Below are 16855 nucleotides of genomic sequence, written 5' to 3' on the forward strand. Positions count from 1 at the left end.
TTGTTCTGAAAACCAGTTTTAGACCCCGGGTTTCATAAGGCAGCTTTGTAGCTACCAATATTTTTGTTATGAACTATTACTTGATTTGGTTTCTTCATATTTTCCATTTTTCTAAATTCTTAAATCAAAATCTACACAGATTTTTAGCCTCCTAAAAGGAAACTCGGGAGTTTTGTCCAACGATACTCTCTTAAAAACTTGTACAACTGTACACTGTTTAACTGTACGCTATATAAAGTACATAAAAATACGCAGTCTGCATTTGAAGTGCAAGACGTGAAAACAGATATCCAATTTTTGATTGTTTTTCAGTTTCATTTTAACGTTACATTAAAGAAATACTAATATTTACTTTCAAAACGTAAAGCTGAAATGACTGAACCAGATTTTGTGATAAGTCAGTGAAAGATAATTTCAGAAGTTCACATTTATAGAATTGAACAGAATTTTGTATGCAAAATAATAAAATATAATCCTTAGAAATAAGGGCTAAAGTCGAAGTGCGAATGCTATAAAAAGTGTGAAAGAAATCATAAAACTCCAATAATACTGTTGGCGTTGGATCCCTTAATAGTTGAAGAAAATTCATAGACAGGGTTATCCACAAAGGATGAGACTTAGGAATAGACTGGGGGGAATTTGTTCATATTTATTCTTAATTTCTCGTTCCCGTGCAGTTGCAATTATATTGCATAAGTATTTCTTTTCTAAATCAGTTTATAAACCATCTAAATACTATATTCAATGCAAAATACAAGGCTACAACCTTCAACTCGATATATAACATGTATTGGTCGTCCATAAAGTATAATCTTTCGTGGGTACAATTCACATTTCGTTTACAGAGCGTTCCATATCATATTTGATTATATCCAAGCTTTAACGTCAATTATGCGCACATATTACTCGAACAACCTTATATGTTTTTTAAATGATTAATTCTTCTAAAATTTTCTGATTAGTCTCGAAAATTATAATTTAAAGGCATTAACGATCCAATATAACCTGTGGGACACCCTGTATTTTATGACAAACAGAATACAACTTTATATTTATAGATATATTTAATTAACCGCCCTTTGAACAACATTACCCACCAAAGATTCCATCAGCATAGAAATGTTAAGGTTACTTAACGTTTTTTGGGACAATTAAGAAAAATAACGATCCGCTGGCCAATCGGCGAAGTTTTTATGAATAAAAAATCGCGCAATAAAATGGTCTAAAATGACTTTTTTCAGAAAATATAAATTTCCGAAGACCAATTTTACCTGCAGAACATCCCTCGCTACGATCTGAATATTTTGTCGGCATAATTGGTCTTTTGAGCCCTTGGTAAAGTAAAATTCCATAACTTCCCTGTAAAGTAGTTGTAAAAATAATTAGAAGTAATGTTTTAAAATATGATTTGTAAAAGGTTACAAAAAAAATCCTCCATGTTTGAATATTTGTTTATACAAAAGCGTGTAAGCTTATGCTGGGTTATATTTTATTTACGGAGTTAGGGGCCAAAAAGTGTCCAAAAAGGTGAGAAGGGGGGGGGGTAAATAATCCGTTGGCCCACTATAATATTGACGCATTACATAATTCAAACTGCGTAAATAATCCCCAATAAGTGCGTAATTATTGTTAACCTCAACCCTTACTAGTTTCCACACCTTCCAGTAACTTCACATGTATTCAAAGTTGAACAACTACATTCACAGATAAGAAGAAAACCAGGTAATAAGTTTAAAATAAATACTTAGTTTTACTTAGACACTTTTCTATCTTGAATTTAAAGTTAAGAAACCGCATATCTAGGAAACTACCGAGGAAAACATATCTTTAGGAAACCATACCTCTAGGAAACCATATCTTTAGGAGATCATATCTCTAGGAAACCATATCTCTAGGAGACCATATCTCTAGGAAACCATATCTCTAGGAAACCATATCTCTAGGAAGCCATATCACTAGGAAACCATATCTCTAGGAAACCATATCTCTAGGAAAACATATCTCTAGGAAACCATATCTCTAGGAAACCACCTAGGAAAACATATCTCTAGGAATCCATATCTCTAGCAAACCATATGTCTAGCAAATCATGTCTCTAGGAAACCACATATCTCTTGAATCAATATCTCTTGAATCCATATCTCTTGAAACTAAAATCTCTTGGAAACCATTAATCTAGGAAAACATATATCTTGTACTAAATGCAGATTACAAAATCCTTTGAAACATTTGAAAATTAAAATCAAGAAGGACGACGGCATTCATTCCCCAGTTTTCTATGATTGTTCTTTCTTGTAGACCTATATCTTTATAAAAATTATTTAAAGTTGTTAAATATGTTTTTATTTAGGATGCATATCACAAGGTGTCTGAGGACTAATCCTGGATACATTTATGGAACTTTCAAGTCCTCTAAGGGAGGAAGATTACAAAATAATTCTATTCCACAGGTATTNAGCACAGTGAATTTGTTTTTTAATAATTCCTTTTTTTGAATTTTTTTCCCGAAACAGACTGAATTCTCCCTCAAAATAAATACAGACGTTATCTATTTTTTTATTTATAGGGTTTGACTGTTAAAACGTTGAAACGGCATTATGAACTGCAACCATTGTTTGGTATTCTAGCTGGAGCTATGGTGTTGGTTGCTAGCTACGCGATCAGGTTTAGATAGCGATTTACTTTAAAATAAGCTTGTGAAGAAAAATCATGGAATCTATTATAGTAGGGTTTTTAAAGATAGTCCAGAATCTTTTATTTGAAAGAATGAAAATAAAACACAATCTTAAAATAATTTCAACATAAAAAACTTATCTATTTTTGATAACTTTTCTAAATTGATAAGTAGGCCTTGTCAAAATCAAATATAGTATTTTCTTAAATGCAATTTTAAGATTTAACAATTATCACATAAAAAAACAAGCATAGCTTGATATTTAAAAAAAAAAGTTTTCAAATTTATTCCTTATAATTTTTCTTACTTATTTCAAACCAACCTTTTCATTCTTAACTAAAGCTTAAACGCCTTTTTCAATTCAAGTCTAATTCTAAAAAAGAAAAATAAGGCAGTAAAATGTCCCTAAAAGTCTGATTTTATAAAAAAAAAATTATGTAATTTTATCTGTAGAGCTGCAGTATATGCTACGGATGTAAACTGGAGGAAAAGTAAGACTCCCTGGGACACCTACGGATACTACGACGGGAAGCAGTACAAGTTCCTCAATCCCTCGGGGATAGATTACAAGGAGTACGGCAAGGAGCGCCCAAGATTTTGATTTTTAATAAGTGTGTTGTGTAAATTATTTATTAAAATGTTGAATTTATTATAAAGTAAATTATTTATTAAAATGTTGAATTTATTATAAAGTGTGTTTTGTAAATTATTTATTAAAATGTTGTGTAAGCATAAAAGAAATATATTTTAAGAAAAGAAAAGTTAATGTTTCATCTCTATCGATTGTATAACTCGTGTTCGTGTTGGCTATTTCAATGAATTATGAATGATCTTTGATCATAGGATTTTCTCTTTAAAAACTATATACTGTATTTTTATGACTAGAAACGCCAACCTTTTGAATTTTGCAAGACTTTGAGATCTTTGAATTTTTTTTGATTAAATTATGCCTTTTTCTAGTTTTAGCTTTCATGTCCCAATTTTCTTTGCAAATCTGTGGCAAGCTTAACAATTTAGCAGATTAATTTTATTGGAGGATTTAAACATACTTTTTTAAGGAAAATAATTTGAGTAAATTCTTCTTTTAGTCGTGTGAGTTGTCACGAAACATTAAGGCCTGATCAAAAATTGAAACTTTTGTGTCGTGAATCTAAGGATCAAAATTCATCAACATCTAATGCAAATCTATTAATTGATTTTATTCCGCTCTGAAATCCCGCGATTGGCATACCCTGCAGAGATAATTATATTCAGGGCCTGGATGTACCCCCCTCCCCTCATTGGATATCGAAATCAAGCTTGTTCAAGATTTATATCCATTAAATGACAAAAGTTCTGATCTCGGTTCAGCTGTTTCGACGTTAATTGGATAGAAACAACAAACAAGACAAGCCGAATTGAAGTATATATAAAAATATATTTAAAGTATGATTTTTAAAAATACAACATAAACAGCTCTTTTATTTTAGTGACCTGTCACTTTTACGCCGAAAAAGAACCAGAATTTTTCGCTAACATTCTCCTAATTAATTTTCAGATTAATCATGAAATTTCTAGTTTTGGTCCTTAGTTTGGAGGCTCTAGGTGTGCTGGGTATATTGAGGGGGAGACGGCAGACGGAGAGAAGTATTCTCCGACAGAGGAGGAATATTTGCAATGTCGGAGAACTTTTTCAGGTTTAAAGGGAATATAATGAATAATTGCCCGATTTAAAACGGTAATTTGAAATTTTTGTCTGATCAAGTAAGAATTAGATATCCAAGTTTTGTTTCTTTCAACTGTTTATTTTCATTGGCAGTTTCTCGCGGAAGTTACAATAATTTTAAGAAACATAGGAGAAGCTAAAAAAAATAAACACATTTAGGGCTTGAAAATTGACGGTCGTTGGTATCTTCCACATTTTTGAAATCGTTGTAAATCGGACATTACCATCTTTGAATGGAGGGTCACGTAAAATTATGCTTATGCAATTCCTTTAAAAATATCATGTGAGCAATTAACCGGAGTCATCTTGGTGCTAATTAAATGTTTAATTTAGTTTTAGATCTTTAAAAAAAAGTTTGGTTTAGCTGTTTTTCGGTCAGTTCAAATAGAAGCTCCCTGGCTGTAGGATAAGTAAAACTTATGTTTTAGGACTGTTACATTTTAGGAGTTTTTGAGAAAATTAAAAATTTGTTATTTTTCATATTTTACGAGGTTTCAAAGTCATGCGTGTAAATGAGTTCTCTTAAAATGATTTAGTTTGATTGGAGTGAGTGATTTATCTAATTAGCTCGTTGTGTTTAGACCAACTTTGATGGTGACGCGTTAAATATTGATGTGGCGAAGAGCTTCATAGATTACTACGCGAACATGGGAGGGTTTGCTGGCATTCCTAAAATGTGTTCAGATGATGGAAGGTATACTGCATGAGTGATAGCAATACCTTGGCTAATTTTTCTAAAACTTTTATAGGTTTTGTAAAAACATCTTACAAACACAGCGAACTTGTGCAAGTTCCAAGTGGATCCAAAATTTTATAAAAATTCAAATTTTGTTGGAGCACTAGAGCTAAATTTAACTTAGTATGCTAGCATATTGCATAATTTAGTTCAGTTTGGCTCCAGTGCTCCAGCAAATTTCACACTTAACATAAACGATTTAAAAAATTTAACGCTTCTTTTGCAGAAAAAATCAAAACCGGAAAAGTAAAAAAGGACAAATAATCTTAATTAAGGGAGAATGTTTTTTTCATTTAATGTGAAAAATATAAAATACGGCGAAATTATCCCTGTAAAGCTATAATTTATATTTAAGTGATCTGCAGGAGAGGGAAAACCTTATCTATGTCATTAACAGCAAGAATTCAAGAAGACGACGCAGAGAGACATCTAGCCATACCAAAGAAAACTTGACTCAGAAGGAAGGAAACGTTCTTCGGAAAAGAGTTGCGAATTCTGATGATTTTCCTCAAACTCAAATTTCAGAAACTTTAAGGTATGATTAGAAGAACATTGTTTCATTTCTAAAATAGTTCTTACTAATTTAGTTTTTAAAATAGTTCTTAAAGGGGCTGTAAGTGTAATTTCAATTGACCCTCCATGCAAATATGGCAATGCCCGATTCACAATGGTACTCTTTTTTGTGTAACCAGTATGAGCTCAATAGCTCGTAATAATGATAGGTCCATTGATGTAACCCCGTTCAGATTGGATAGTTCTATTGATGTAACCACTTTATTCATACGGATCTGGAGCTCAACTCAGATTGCAAGTAGTCCGGCCTATAAGCATGGCAGCTTATTAGCTCTTTGAATATAGCTATAGATCAGACAGAAAGTAGGATGGATAATATACTGCCTCGTGTGTAGATTGTATCAAAAAGCATTCTAGGAAACATGTTTCCACTGCATGATTCAAAACACCTGGAAAATCCAAGCCATCGTTGACCCCAAGTTAAACTCAAGTCAATAGGCTTGATCCACAGGGCATGAGGAATAAGATTTGCCAGGCTAAAGTCTAAATTGAGGTTAGTTGTTACGAAGAACCGAAAAGAGGAAGTTTAATCCATCACAAGAGACAGGAAGAAAGGCAGAGTCTGCCAGAGAGCTCCGGCTTTATTAAAATCATTAGTATTAAACGTTATCTGTTTGTTTTTTAATGCTGTAAATACATTTTTTTCCTATAATTGTAGGCTTTAAAGATGTCTTAAACTTCAACCAATTTTAAATGGTAATATAAGCTTTAATCTGAGCAAGTATCAATTAGATATCAATGTTTATTATATTGAAAACTAATTATTTCTAATTGTGAGTTCTCTACTAATGTGACTTGGGCTTTTCTATTGCAGGAAAACAAATAAAAATTAAAACAATTGTAAAATTTAAAAATTGTAAAAACAATGTTTTCCTTTTTATTGAATAGATAAAGGTTTCAAGGGTACCGTTGTAAATCAGGCATTGCCGTTTTTGTCTACATTTTTTAATTCTTAATAATTCAGCTTTAAAGGGAGTGACCGGCAATGTATAAGGTAGTTGAACTGAGTGTTGTGGAAAACTTTTTTCGGATTCATTGAGACATATTAAAGATCTGTAAATCCTGAGTTTGAGCGCAAATTCGACGTTCAAAACTCCTACTTAGAGGGTGGATACGTTTTCAGAATTAGTTTTTTTTTAAATTATAAAATAAGGACGACATAAAATGTAAAAAAGTTCTACAATAAACTACAGACGTCATGGAACATGTTGAGAAAATAATAATGAATCTTATTATCGAAAATAAGTAATCTTGTTCAATTATTAGTTTCTATTTTCTCATTATTCTGGTTTCTCATTATTCACAAAGATTTTCTGCAGATTTTCTAGAATTATAAGTGAAAAGACGAAATTTGAAGAATGTGAAGAAATCGGCGAATAAATTCAAAGAAAATAAGAAATTCAACATAATAATAAAAACGAAATAATCGATTTATTGACAAATTTCTTTTGAGAAATATGTTCCTAACCATCTAATTAGATTACTGTATAATTTTTACTTTATTTTTCGTTGTCGTTATTTATTAATTTAAAAAAACCAATTCTGAAAACGTATCCACCCTCAAAGTAGGAGTTTTGAACGTCGAATTTGCGCTCAAACTCAGGATTTACAGATCTTTAAAAAGTTTAATATGTCTCAAATGAATCCGAAAGAAGTTTTCCACAACACTGCATACTCAGTTCAAATACCTTACATAGCCGGTCACTCCCTTTAAAGGTTTTGTTCTCTTTTTTATAATATATAATTCAGTTTTAAAGAGATTGATCGTACCATAATTTGTAAATGATCTGTCATAACCTATTTAAATCTTGTTAAATTCTAAATTAGCTTATTTTTTTCATTTCATGAAATTTACAAGAAACCCTGTTTTTCTGAGTCTTTCAGTTTAGTAATATTGGTGTATTCTCATTTAGTTCTAGTATTTTAAAGAAAATTAACAATTTTGTTGAATTAGGAATATTGAGAGGTTGGCAGTAAAGGGAGATGAAATTGAAGCTAAGATTACTGCAGGTATTTTTATTTTTAACTATTCAAAGGGATTCTAAAGCGTTATTTCAAGTGAACCAACATGCCAAAATGACAATGCCCGATTCACAATAGTTCTTATAAAAGCTTTGTCTGATCAAGGATGAATTAGATATCAATGTTTCTAATATTGAAAACTGATTATTTTCAATTGCGAGTTTTCTACAAAATTTACTTTCACCTTCTCTCCGCTTATTTTCAGTCTAATTTGAAATAGTATTAGAAATATACATAACTAAGTACTAACTGTAGTAAAAACCTAATTTTGTTTGTTTCAGCTGCTGCAGTACTAGGGAACCCAGAGATTCAAAATGACACGTAAGTTTTGGTTTTCTTTAGAAATGATTTAATACATTTTACTGTAAAATTTTACAAAAAATCCATTTATGTATTGCTTACGACTGTACGACTGTCCAGAGTTTTAAATTCACTTACACTTATTTATTTCTTTTTTATTTTGTTTAAATTAATTATTAATGAAATTTGTGTACTGCAAGAAAGCAAAAATATAAGATTGTGATTTGTGCAGTTCTTTTTAGACGGATTAATAAAGATAACATTATGAAATAATAAATTTAATTTCTTTTTAGAGAACAATTTCTTATTTACCGGCAACGAATGAAGTCTTTACTTAGAGCTAAGATTGAATTTTTAATCCAGGTAAAATACGTTTTTTTGANTATAAAGTAGTACTTGATTTCAAGTCTCATGGCTCTGTTGCATGTATAACAGAATGTGACTTTACATTTGACTTTTATATCGTTCAACTGCCAATCGTATTTTCTTTATCAATAGAAGATATTTATAAACTGTCATGAATGATGTATGACACTCCATAATCAAAGAATTCCTTGAATGTGTTGATATTTCCTTAACTAAACAATTTATGGAACTTATTTTAGGAACATACGGAAACGATGAAAGAGTACAGAAAGTTTGAAATCCCGCAACAGTTCCATAGATAGTTGTCTGCTGATTCGAAGCTATCACTTGCTATAGTTCCATAAATAGTTGTTCCATAATCCGAAGCTAGCATAGCATGTTCCATAGATACTTGTTCCCTGTTTCAAACCTATCTATACTATAACTAGTTTCATAGATGATTCTTTTCTGATTTGAAGCTATCTCTATAGCTAGTTCCATAGACACTTTTCTCCTGATTCAAAGCTATCTATAGCTATTTCTAATAGTTGTTGCCTGATATCTATACTATAACTAGTTTCATAAGTACTCGTTCCCTGATTTGAAGCTATCTATATAGCTTGTTCCATAGATACTTATTTCTTGATTCGAAGCTATCTCTATAGCTAGTTCCATAGACACTTTTTTCCTGATTCAAAGCTATCTATAGCTATTTCTAATAGTTCTTGCCTGATATCTATACTATAACTAGTTTCATAACTACTCATTCCCTGATTTGAAGCTGTCTATTTACTTGATCTAACTAGTTCCAACTTCCATAAATACTTGATCCCTGATTTGAAGCTATCTAATCCTGTTCCATAAATTTTCGTTCCGATTCGAAGCTATCTAATCCTAGCTAGTTCCATAAATACTCCTTCGCTGATTTGAAGTTTCCTGTGAAAAAAATGTTTCAATATTTTCTAATATTTTCTAGAATGAAACGATGTAATTATTAATAAATCGACATAATATTCAATGCATTGGCTGTAGGTTGGGAAGGAAAAGATCGGGAAGGGAAAGGTTGGGAAGGGGCCGGAAGGTTGGGAATAAAATAGGTTAGGAAGGTTAAGAGTAGCAAGGGAAGAATGGAAAGGGGGAGGTTAAAGGGAGTGTTCGCGAAAAATGAAGGGGGTATAGGCTTAAGCGATTAAAAAGCGCAGCTTTTGATCGCTACTAATCTGACTTCTATCTGTTGCGTCTATAGGAGAAAATTGTTAAAAACTACTCGCAACGAAGAACGTATGTGTATTGTGTACATACAAATTCGGAAAGATGCAACATTTAACTCGAGGATCGTAAACAAATCCATTTAATTCCAAACAAATCATTTAGATATTACAAGCAGTAGTCATTGATTATTTATCGACGCATTCACGTATATAGTTAATATTTCATAACATTTTTGAATTTGTTTTTTTAAATAAATTTCGTTGGCGCTGGATTTTCGTACATTCCTGGAAAATATGAAAATGTCGTCTTCATTATCAAAAATCCTCGAATGCGTCGAAAAGGTGTGAAAGCTTGGGAAGGTTGGTTAAAGGAGAAGAGCTGTTGGTCTTAAAGGAGAAAGTTGGTTTTAAAGAGAAGGTTGGTTAAAGGAGAAGGTTGGTTATGGAAAAGGTTGGTTATAAGAAGAAGGCTGGTTATAATGAGAAGTTTGTTTATAAGGAGAAGGTTCGTTAAAGCTGAGAATGTTGGTCGAAGGTTGGTTAGGGAGGAGGTTGGTTATAGGAGAAAGGTTGGTTATAAGGAGGTTGGTTAGGGAGGAGGTTGGTTAAAGGAGAAAGTTGGTTAGGGAGGAGGTTGGTTAAGGAGGAGGTTGGTTAAAGGAGAAGGTTGGTTAGGGAGAAGGTTGGTTGGGGAGGAGGTTGGTTAAGGTAGTTAAGGAGAAGGATGGTTAAGGGGAGGAGCTTGGTAAAGGAGACAAATGGCAGGGGAAGGTTAGGTTTGTGAGAGGCAGGTGAGTGTTAAATAACTAACAGTAAAATAATAATCGATTGAATTGGTAGTACTAGATTTTTGAATGTTTATTATATGCACTTTAACATTTTAAAGATTACGACGAGGTACTCGCACAAAAGGTTGAACGTTCACCATTAATTTACCTGAGTTAATGATATAGTTAAAAAAGAGTTTATCTTTTCATTTAATGTAATTTAAATAATAAAAAAAAAATTATTTATGTAATAAATAAAGTATTTAAATCAAATACACAAAATGCGCGAGTTCCTATTTGTGTGAAGTGTACAGTATCAGTCTATTCAGCTGATTCCTATCTATCTACCTGTCTAGCAGAGCCTCCTAGCACCACTCTGCTGCTGCTTATTGCTAATGCTCACTGCTCAGTTCTTGTATACTAGCAAGTAGCATGAGGGAACGGTAGAATATTCTAGGACACAAGGTCATCATCAAGTTAAAGTTGAAAAAAATAATAATTCAGTTCCTGTGACGTTCGTAATATTTGTGAAATATATAGCTTAGTGTTAAGTGACTCAAAACTGATTAAACGCAAACATTTTTATTATATGGTTACATGTGAAATTTTCGATTTATTATTTGCTGCGATGTGCAATATGGGTTTTATCTCAAACCAAGACAATCGGTTGAAGAGTGCTTAAATAAATGTTAATTTCATACAAGTTTAGAATTTTATTAATTTAATTTATATTAATTGAAACCCTATTTCCTCCTTTTTCAAAATTATTTTAGAAAGTTTCACAATTTCTGTTAGTTTTTTGGTAATTTCCTAGTATAAGGGGTGTCCAAAAATCGTTCATGAAGAAATTACCGAAAATTTTTTTAAAAATCTGTTGTAAGATTATTTTAGTTTTTTCCAATTATTGGATCATTTTTGATAATTATTAGTCTTACTCAATAAATTAGTTTAATTTTAGTTTAAAGTTTTCAGTTTAAGATGAAAAAATGATCAATAATTTGAAAATGAAATCAGAGATATTATTTTAATTACATTTTTTTTGTATGACGAGATTGATATTTTAGAACCCAAAATTACCTACTTTTGCTGCTCATTATATAGGACATGCATAGCTATAAGCCTATATGGTTTACCAGAATAACGATACACTCATACTCATAAGACGCTACTTCCATAAAACGCTACCTTATAAAACGCTGCACTCATTTAACGCTAGCAGATACTATGGATATGCAGTATACAATTTCGGGTCAATACAAAAATAGACGTATACCCTTTGATTTAATGATTAGAATTAGTTCTTTTTTCTCCCTTATATTTTGAGAACAGTCATTTGCTTTTTTTTCTGTTGCTGTCTGAGCAGTCTGAGAAATGCTAATTTATTTTTGAATTCTTTAAATATCTATGTCAATACAAATCTTTCTCGGTCAAAACTTCACCAAGATTAACCGCATTAATTTAATTTATTTATATTTTTCAAAATTTTAGGGAGCAAAGTTGTTTTTAAACTTAAAATTGACAAAAAAGGAAAAATATTTTCAAAAAAGGGGGAGGGGGTCCCCCTTTTTTTGAAAATATTTTTCCTCTCTGAAGTAAGGTTTACATTTATGGGTTAAAAATAAAAAGTATCTAAAAGGATTTATAATTTGTCATTTTCCCCCGGGGGGGGGGGGGAATCCTTAAAATTTAATACCCATGATTTCGCACAGAAATAAGCCAATTTTGGACTGACCTTGCATGCTTTAATCGAATGTAATTTTTTTTGTTAATTAAGATATCAAGCTAATTTTGACGCCTTTTTTTACGCCTTTTTTTACTACTTAAAGATTAAATTCGAATGAATTTTTTTTTACTGATTGCTCAGAGATTGTATAATATTTTTTGACCTCATTTTTTTTTATGTGGGTATCATCATGTGAAATGGGTAATTATCATGTGAAGTTTCATTTTTATATTTTAATTGTTATTGGAGATAGAGCTTTTCAACCGTAATTTTAGTACGTTTTCCAAACATATTCTACTACAGTCGTCTTTACTGTTATAAAACTCGTCTTTCTTGGTAGAAAAGTAGTCTTTGGTAAAGCAAATGTTCAAAAAATATCCTAATTTAAGGTTAAAAGCTCTAGCTCCAACGACAAGTAAAATCTAAGAATGATCATTAAATAAATCGTTGGCAATCTCTAAAAAAGAATTGCGAAGATCGGAGGATACCCTCATAAAAAAAAATCGAGGTCAAAATATACAAACACAATTTCTGACCATATGCAATGATTAAATTTTATTTAATTAGCTTGATATCTTAATTTAAAGAAAAGTTACAACCAATTAAAGCATGCGAGGTGAGGCTGAAAATTAAAGTATGCGAGGTCAGGCTGAAAATTAAAGCATGCGAGGTCAGGCTGAAAATTAAAGTATGAGAGGTCAGGCTGAAAATTAAAGCATGAAAGGTCAGGCTGAAAATTAAAGTATGCGAGGTCAGGCTGAAAATTAAAGTATGCGAGGTCAGGCTGAATATTAAAGTATGCGAGGTCAGGCTGAAAAGTAAAGTATGCGAGGTCAGGCTGAAAATTAAAGTATGCGAGGTCAGGCTGAAAATTAAAGTATGCGAGGTCAGGCTGAAAATTAAAGTATGCGAGGTCAGGCTGAGCACCAAAAACTGGCTGAGTATTTAAAGAATTATTAAATTTAAAAAAAATTTATGCATATCATCTGATTTAGCAGTTTCGGAAATACTCGAATATTTGAAGGGAAAAAAAACTATTTTCTAAGAATTTTAATCGAGCAAGAGGAAATTATTCGATATTTTAGTTACGTCTAGACGTTTGACGATTTTAAAGTTGTTTTTATTTCAGAAAAGCTTACTCTAACAAAGGGTAAGATGTCTCTATTCTTCCCTTCCCTGTGATATAAACGGCTGTGATCTTATTAAATGCAGGTAATAATAACCCGCTTTATTTGTTTTTACTTAGCCTTAAAGTGACTGTAAAGGAAAAATTAAAGGGGGTATTGTCTGAAAGCTGATCACTAAAGCTCTTGATCGCGACCAATAAAAGTTATATCTGATGTTCCTGTCTCGAGAAATTATTGATAATTCATACGAAAATTCTTATATATATATATATATATATATATATTTATAAATATACAATTTTGTATAGAAATAGTAGGTTTAAACATAGTATATTCATTAACTATGCAACCAATCTGAAAACGTTGATATGCCAGTAACCTAATTGTAACTTAGGTTTTCTCAAATTATTATTGTATAATTGATAATATTATTTTTACGTCCGTATTACGTCACCAGAACCTCCGCCAATGAGAGTGCAGTATACTGGTCATGTGTCTCTGTCTGTATCATATGTTTAATTCTGTAAATTTCTCTATTGCTGTTCATAGGCAAGTCACTTTCGCAGGGAAACCTCAAACAGTTAAAAGAAACAAAAACATGAAAATCTAATTCATACTTGATCAGACAAACCTTTAATAGTACCGTTGTAAATCGGGTATATAACCTCTTTGTCTATCTCATTTTTGATTTAGTAAGCTCAGTTTGAGTTGTAGGGAGCATGGCGTCCATAAAACTCCAAATTTATTTTATATCTCTAAATGTTCAGGGCACAATTTTTTAGTAAGAGCTTAGTTTCAAGTTATAAAATTCTTATTAATATCTTAAAGTTAAATAAAAAAATAAAAAAAATTCTGTTTGAAGGTTTTCAACTGTAGGATATACTTTGTTAAATAAATCTATTAATCTTTAATTTCTATATATATATTTCTCTATCTATATACCTGTAGTATGTATCTAACTGCAGGATATACATTGTTAAATAAATCTATTAATCTTTAGTTTCTTTTTATCTATTTCTCTATATCTATATACCTGTATTATGTATCTAACTATAGGATATACATTGTTAAATAAATCTATTAATCTTTATTTTCTTTATATCTATTTCTCTATCTATATACCTGTTTTATATATCTAAGTGTAGGATATACTTTATTAAATAAATCTTTTAATCTTTATTTTCTTTATATCTATTTCTCTATCTATATACCTGTAGTATGTATCTAAGTGTAGGATATACTTTATTAAATAAATCTATTAATCTTTATTTTCTTTATATCTATATCTATATACATTTAGTATGTATATAACTGCAGGATATACTTTGTTAAATAAATCTATTAATCTTTATTTTCTTTATATCTATTTCTCTATCTATATTTATATACCTGTATGTATCTCGTTTCAGGCTGAAAGTCGCTAAGCGTGAACATCTGACTTGAAAACCCAGGCAGATACAGTTCATGCAGTTCAAACATTTCAAGCAGTTACGCAATCTAACTCTTCAAATAACAAATAGAAAAGTTGATAAACTTTAATTATCCAGAACCTGCTGTTTAAAAAAGATGAATTCGAAATGATGTGACCAGTGATGGTGAAAAGTACAGAGATACAAAATGTTAGAAAACAAGATCTCATAAATAAGAAAAAAATCCAAAAATGCAACCTGTAACTCCGGTATGTATTAATTGTTTTATTAAACAATAACGAATTGTTTATTTTTGTAATTAGGGTTTTCCTTATTTAATAATGTGCGTTTCCTATTGTGCACTTCACATATTTATGCTATAAAACCTTTGGGCCCTGAAATATCATTTTATAGAAAATCTAAAATTAATATTAAAATAAAACCAAATTATGAAATAGGCTGGTTTCATAATTGACCAATGATCATTTCACATAGACTCTATGCCTTTCACTTTACAAACGATGATTTTCCGTTATAACTATAAATCAAATGATGTTTTTTATTCACCTAATTCATTATAAAGATTATTTAACAGCTTTAAAAAATTCGAAATTGAAATGGATAGTTTAGGGAACATACTGTATTAATGTACTCTACTGCATATAATTTGTGAACATTTACATGATTTGTACACTTTGAACTCCCTTTCAGGCTGAAAGGGACTGAAAAAATTCATACTGAGAGATTTTCTAAGTTCCCCTCTAATATATATTCTGTTCTCTTTGATTATTGCTCATTGTTCACGAAGACGACATATTTATGCCAAGCTCTCTGAAATTTTAAATTATTAAATAATATAATTTTTTTAGGATTCCGAGTTTACAAAAAGAGAAAGAAAATGGCGTTGTGATTACTGTACATACGACAATTGGCCGACGACGACAAAATGCGTGATGTGCCGAGGACAGAAGCCTGGCGGATTCAGTCAGGTAACAATAATAAGACTATTTTAAATGTAGTCTTCGGTTTGTGCCACCTAATATTGTGTGGTCTGCCCTTAATGACTGTGACACCAAACAATAAACATGGGGTTTCTATAATGTGTGGCTGAAAATCAGGGAGCGGAAACGTCATGTGTGTGTGTCTGCACCAAAAGAGTGTGTGTAAGGAAAACCGAACCGAAGTTGTGTACTGTAGGTATATACAATTCACACGAATCTCAGTATTTGTACAGTCTAGGCGAGAGTACATTTGTTTATTGTTAATTGTTCACTTAAAAGTAAGTTTAATATGCATATACATATATTTATTTTATTTATACATTTAAGTCAACACTATGCCAAATTTTCATGCAAAGAATATAATTTGATTAAAGTTTACAATAAACTACTCGTTATTCAAGCTTAATTATAATTGACGACATTGTTCGGCAATTTCCTTGACTCTAGTCATGTTGTGTGTCTGTATCAAAAGAGTGTTTGTAAGGAATTACGAACTCGTCTGCAAAGCAGTGCGACTGGCTTTCTCATGCCAGACCAGGGCCATTTCCTTTCCCTTTATTCCTATTACCTGCTGAAAATCCAAATTTACATTTACTCGACTTGATAAATGGCTTTCTTTCCTAATAAAAGTTTTTATCTTTGGTCCCATTTTTTTCGAAATGTTTTTTTTTTTGTGAATTGTCGGGATTTCCAATATCTAATTGTTTAACCTATGTTTGATGAGGACATTGCTTTGATTTCCATGGAATAATTATTCTGCTTGTAAAATAAAAGCAAACATTCTGTTTAAATCTTGAATAGAAGCTTAATGATCTAACTTTATCCAATATATTCTTCACATGCAATATTTTCACTGGCTTTATAGACAAAACATTATGAAGTTTAAACTTGGCATTAAACTTAAGCTTTCTTATAATTAGAATAGGTCATAGTGATCAAATGTATTTCTTCAAATTTTATGAACCGTTAAAATGTATGAAAATCAAAGCGCTGGTTTATAGATGACTTTGTTAATATTAAAAAATGGAGGGGCGGGGGGTCGGGACGAAATAACAATAAAGTTTCTCCAATAATTAACAATTGGGGTTTTTTTTTGGTTGTAAAATGAAAACGCAAGCGCTTATCTGATTCATAGAGGACTTTGTTAATGGTTACATGTTTATAAACATTTAGGGAATAGGGGGGGTGGTGAAAAGTACAGAGATACAAAATGTTAGAAAACAAGATCTCATAAATAAGAAAAAAATCCAAAAATGCAACCT

General features: G+C 31.1%; 3 protein-coding genes across 3 annotated transcripts in view; all 3 read left to right on the forward strand.

Annotated features, from left to right (window-relative positions):
* Nucleotides 1–308: 308 nt before the first annotated feature.
* Nucleotides 309–3341, forward strand: LOC111713292 (cytochrome c oxidase subunit NDUFA4). The gene is made up of 5 exons (XM_023488129.1): nucleotides 309–1335; nucleotides 1650–1722; nucleotides 2351–2450; nucleotides 2567–2664; nucleotides 3128–3341. Exons 3-5 carry the CDS (start codon nucleotides 2352–2354, stop codon nucleotides 3273–3275), a joined length of 345 nt encoding a protein of 114 aa, XP_023343897.1. The 5' UTR covers nucleotides 309–1335; nucleotides 1650–1722; nucleotide 2351; the 3' UTR covers nucleotides 3276–3341.
* Nucleotides 3342–4190: 849 nt separating this feature from the next.
* LOC111713294 (uncharacterized) lies at nucleotides 4191–9370 on the forward strand. The gene is made up of 7 exons (XM_023488130.1): nucleotides 4191–4350; nucleotides 4961–5073; nucleotides 5471–5650; nucleotides 7643–7698; nucleotides 7992–8031; nucleotides 8304–8373; nucleotides 8616–9370. The coding sequence occupies exons 1-7, from the start codon at nucleotides 4219–4221 to the stop codon at nucleotides 8676–8678; spliced, it is 654 nt and encodes a 217-aa protein (XP_023343898.1). The 5' UTR covers nucleotides 4191–4218; the 3' UTR covers nucleotides 8679–9370.
* Nucleotides 9371–13179: 3809 nt separating this feature from the next.
* Nucleotides 13180–16855, forward strand: part of LOC111713286 (ubiquitin thioesterase ZRANB1) — a 5217-nt gene continuing 1541 nt past the window's right edge. The window contains exons 1-3 of the mRNA XM_023488122.1: nucleotides 13180–13268; nucleotides 14593–14861; nucleotides 15462–15581. Of these exons, the coding sequence (XP_023343890.1) occupies nucleotides 14844–14861; nucleotides 15462–15581 (138 nt within the window). The 5' untranslated portion in view covers nucleotides 13180–13268; nucleotides 14593–14843. The remainder of the gene's footprint in view (nucleotides 13269–14592; nucleotides 14862–15461; nucleotides 15582–16855) is intronic.

This window comes from Eurytemora carolleeae, unplaced genomic scaffold (assembly GCF_000591075.1).
Source record: "Eurytemora carolleeae unplaced genomic scaffold, Eaff_2.0 scaffold363, whole genome shotgun sequence".
Classification (NCBI taxonomy): Eukaryota; Metazoa; Arthropoda; class Copepoda; order Calanoida; family Temoridae; genus Eurytemora; species Eurytemora carolleeae.

Excerpts from the sequence above, each read along its gene's own strand:
- LOC111713292 (XM_023488129.1), top strand. The coding sequence starts at position 2,352 with ATGCATATCACAAGGTGTCTGAGGACTAATCCTGGATACATTTATGGA. Across the intron at positions 2,665-3,127 it reads GTTGCTAGCTACGCGATCAG|AGCTGCAGTATATGCTACGG; the intron begins GTTTAGATAGCG and ends TTTTATCTGTAG.
- LOC111713294 (XM_023488130.1), top strand. The coding sequence starts at position 4,219 with ATGAAATTTCTAGTTTTGGTCCTTAGTTTGGAGGCTCTAGGTGTGCTG. Across the intron at positions 5,074-5,470 it reads ATGTGTTCAGATGATGGAAG|TGATCTGCAGGAGAGGGAAA; the intron begins GTATACTGCATG and ends TTTATATTTAAG. Across the intron at positions 8,032-8,303 it reads CCAGAGATTCAAAATGACAC|AGAACAATTTCTTATTTACC; the intron begins GTAAGTTTTGGT and ends ATTTCTTTTTAG.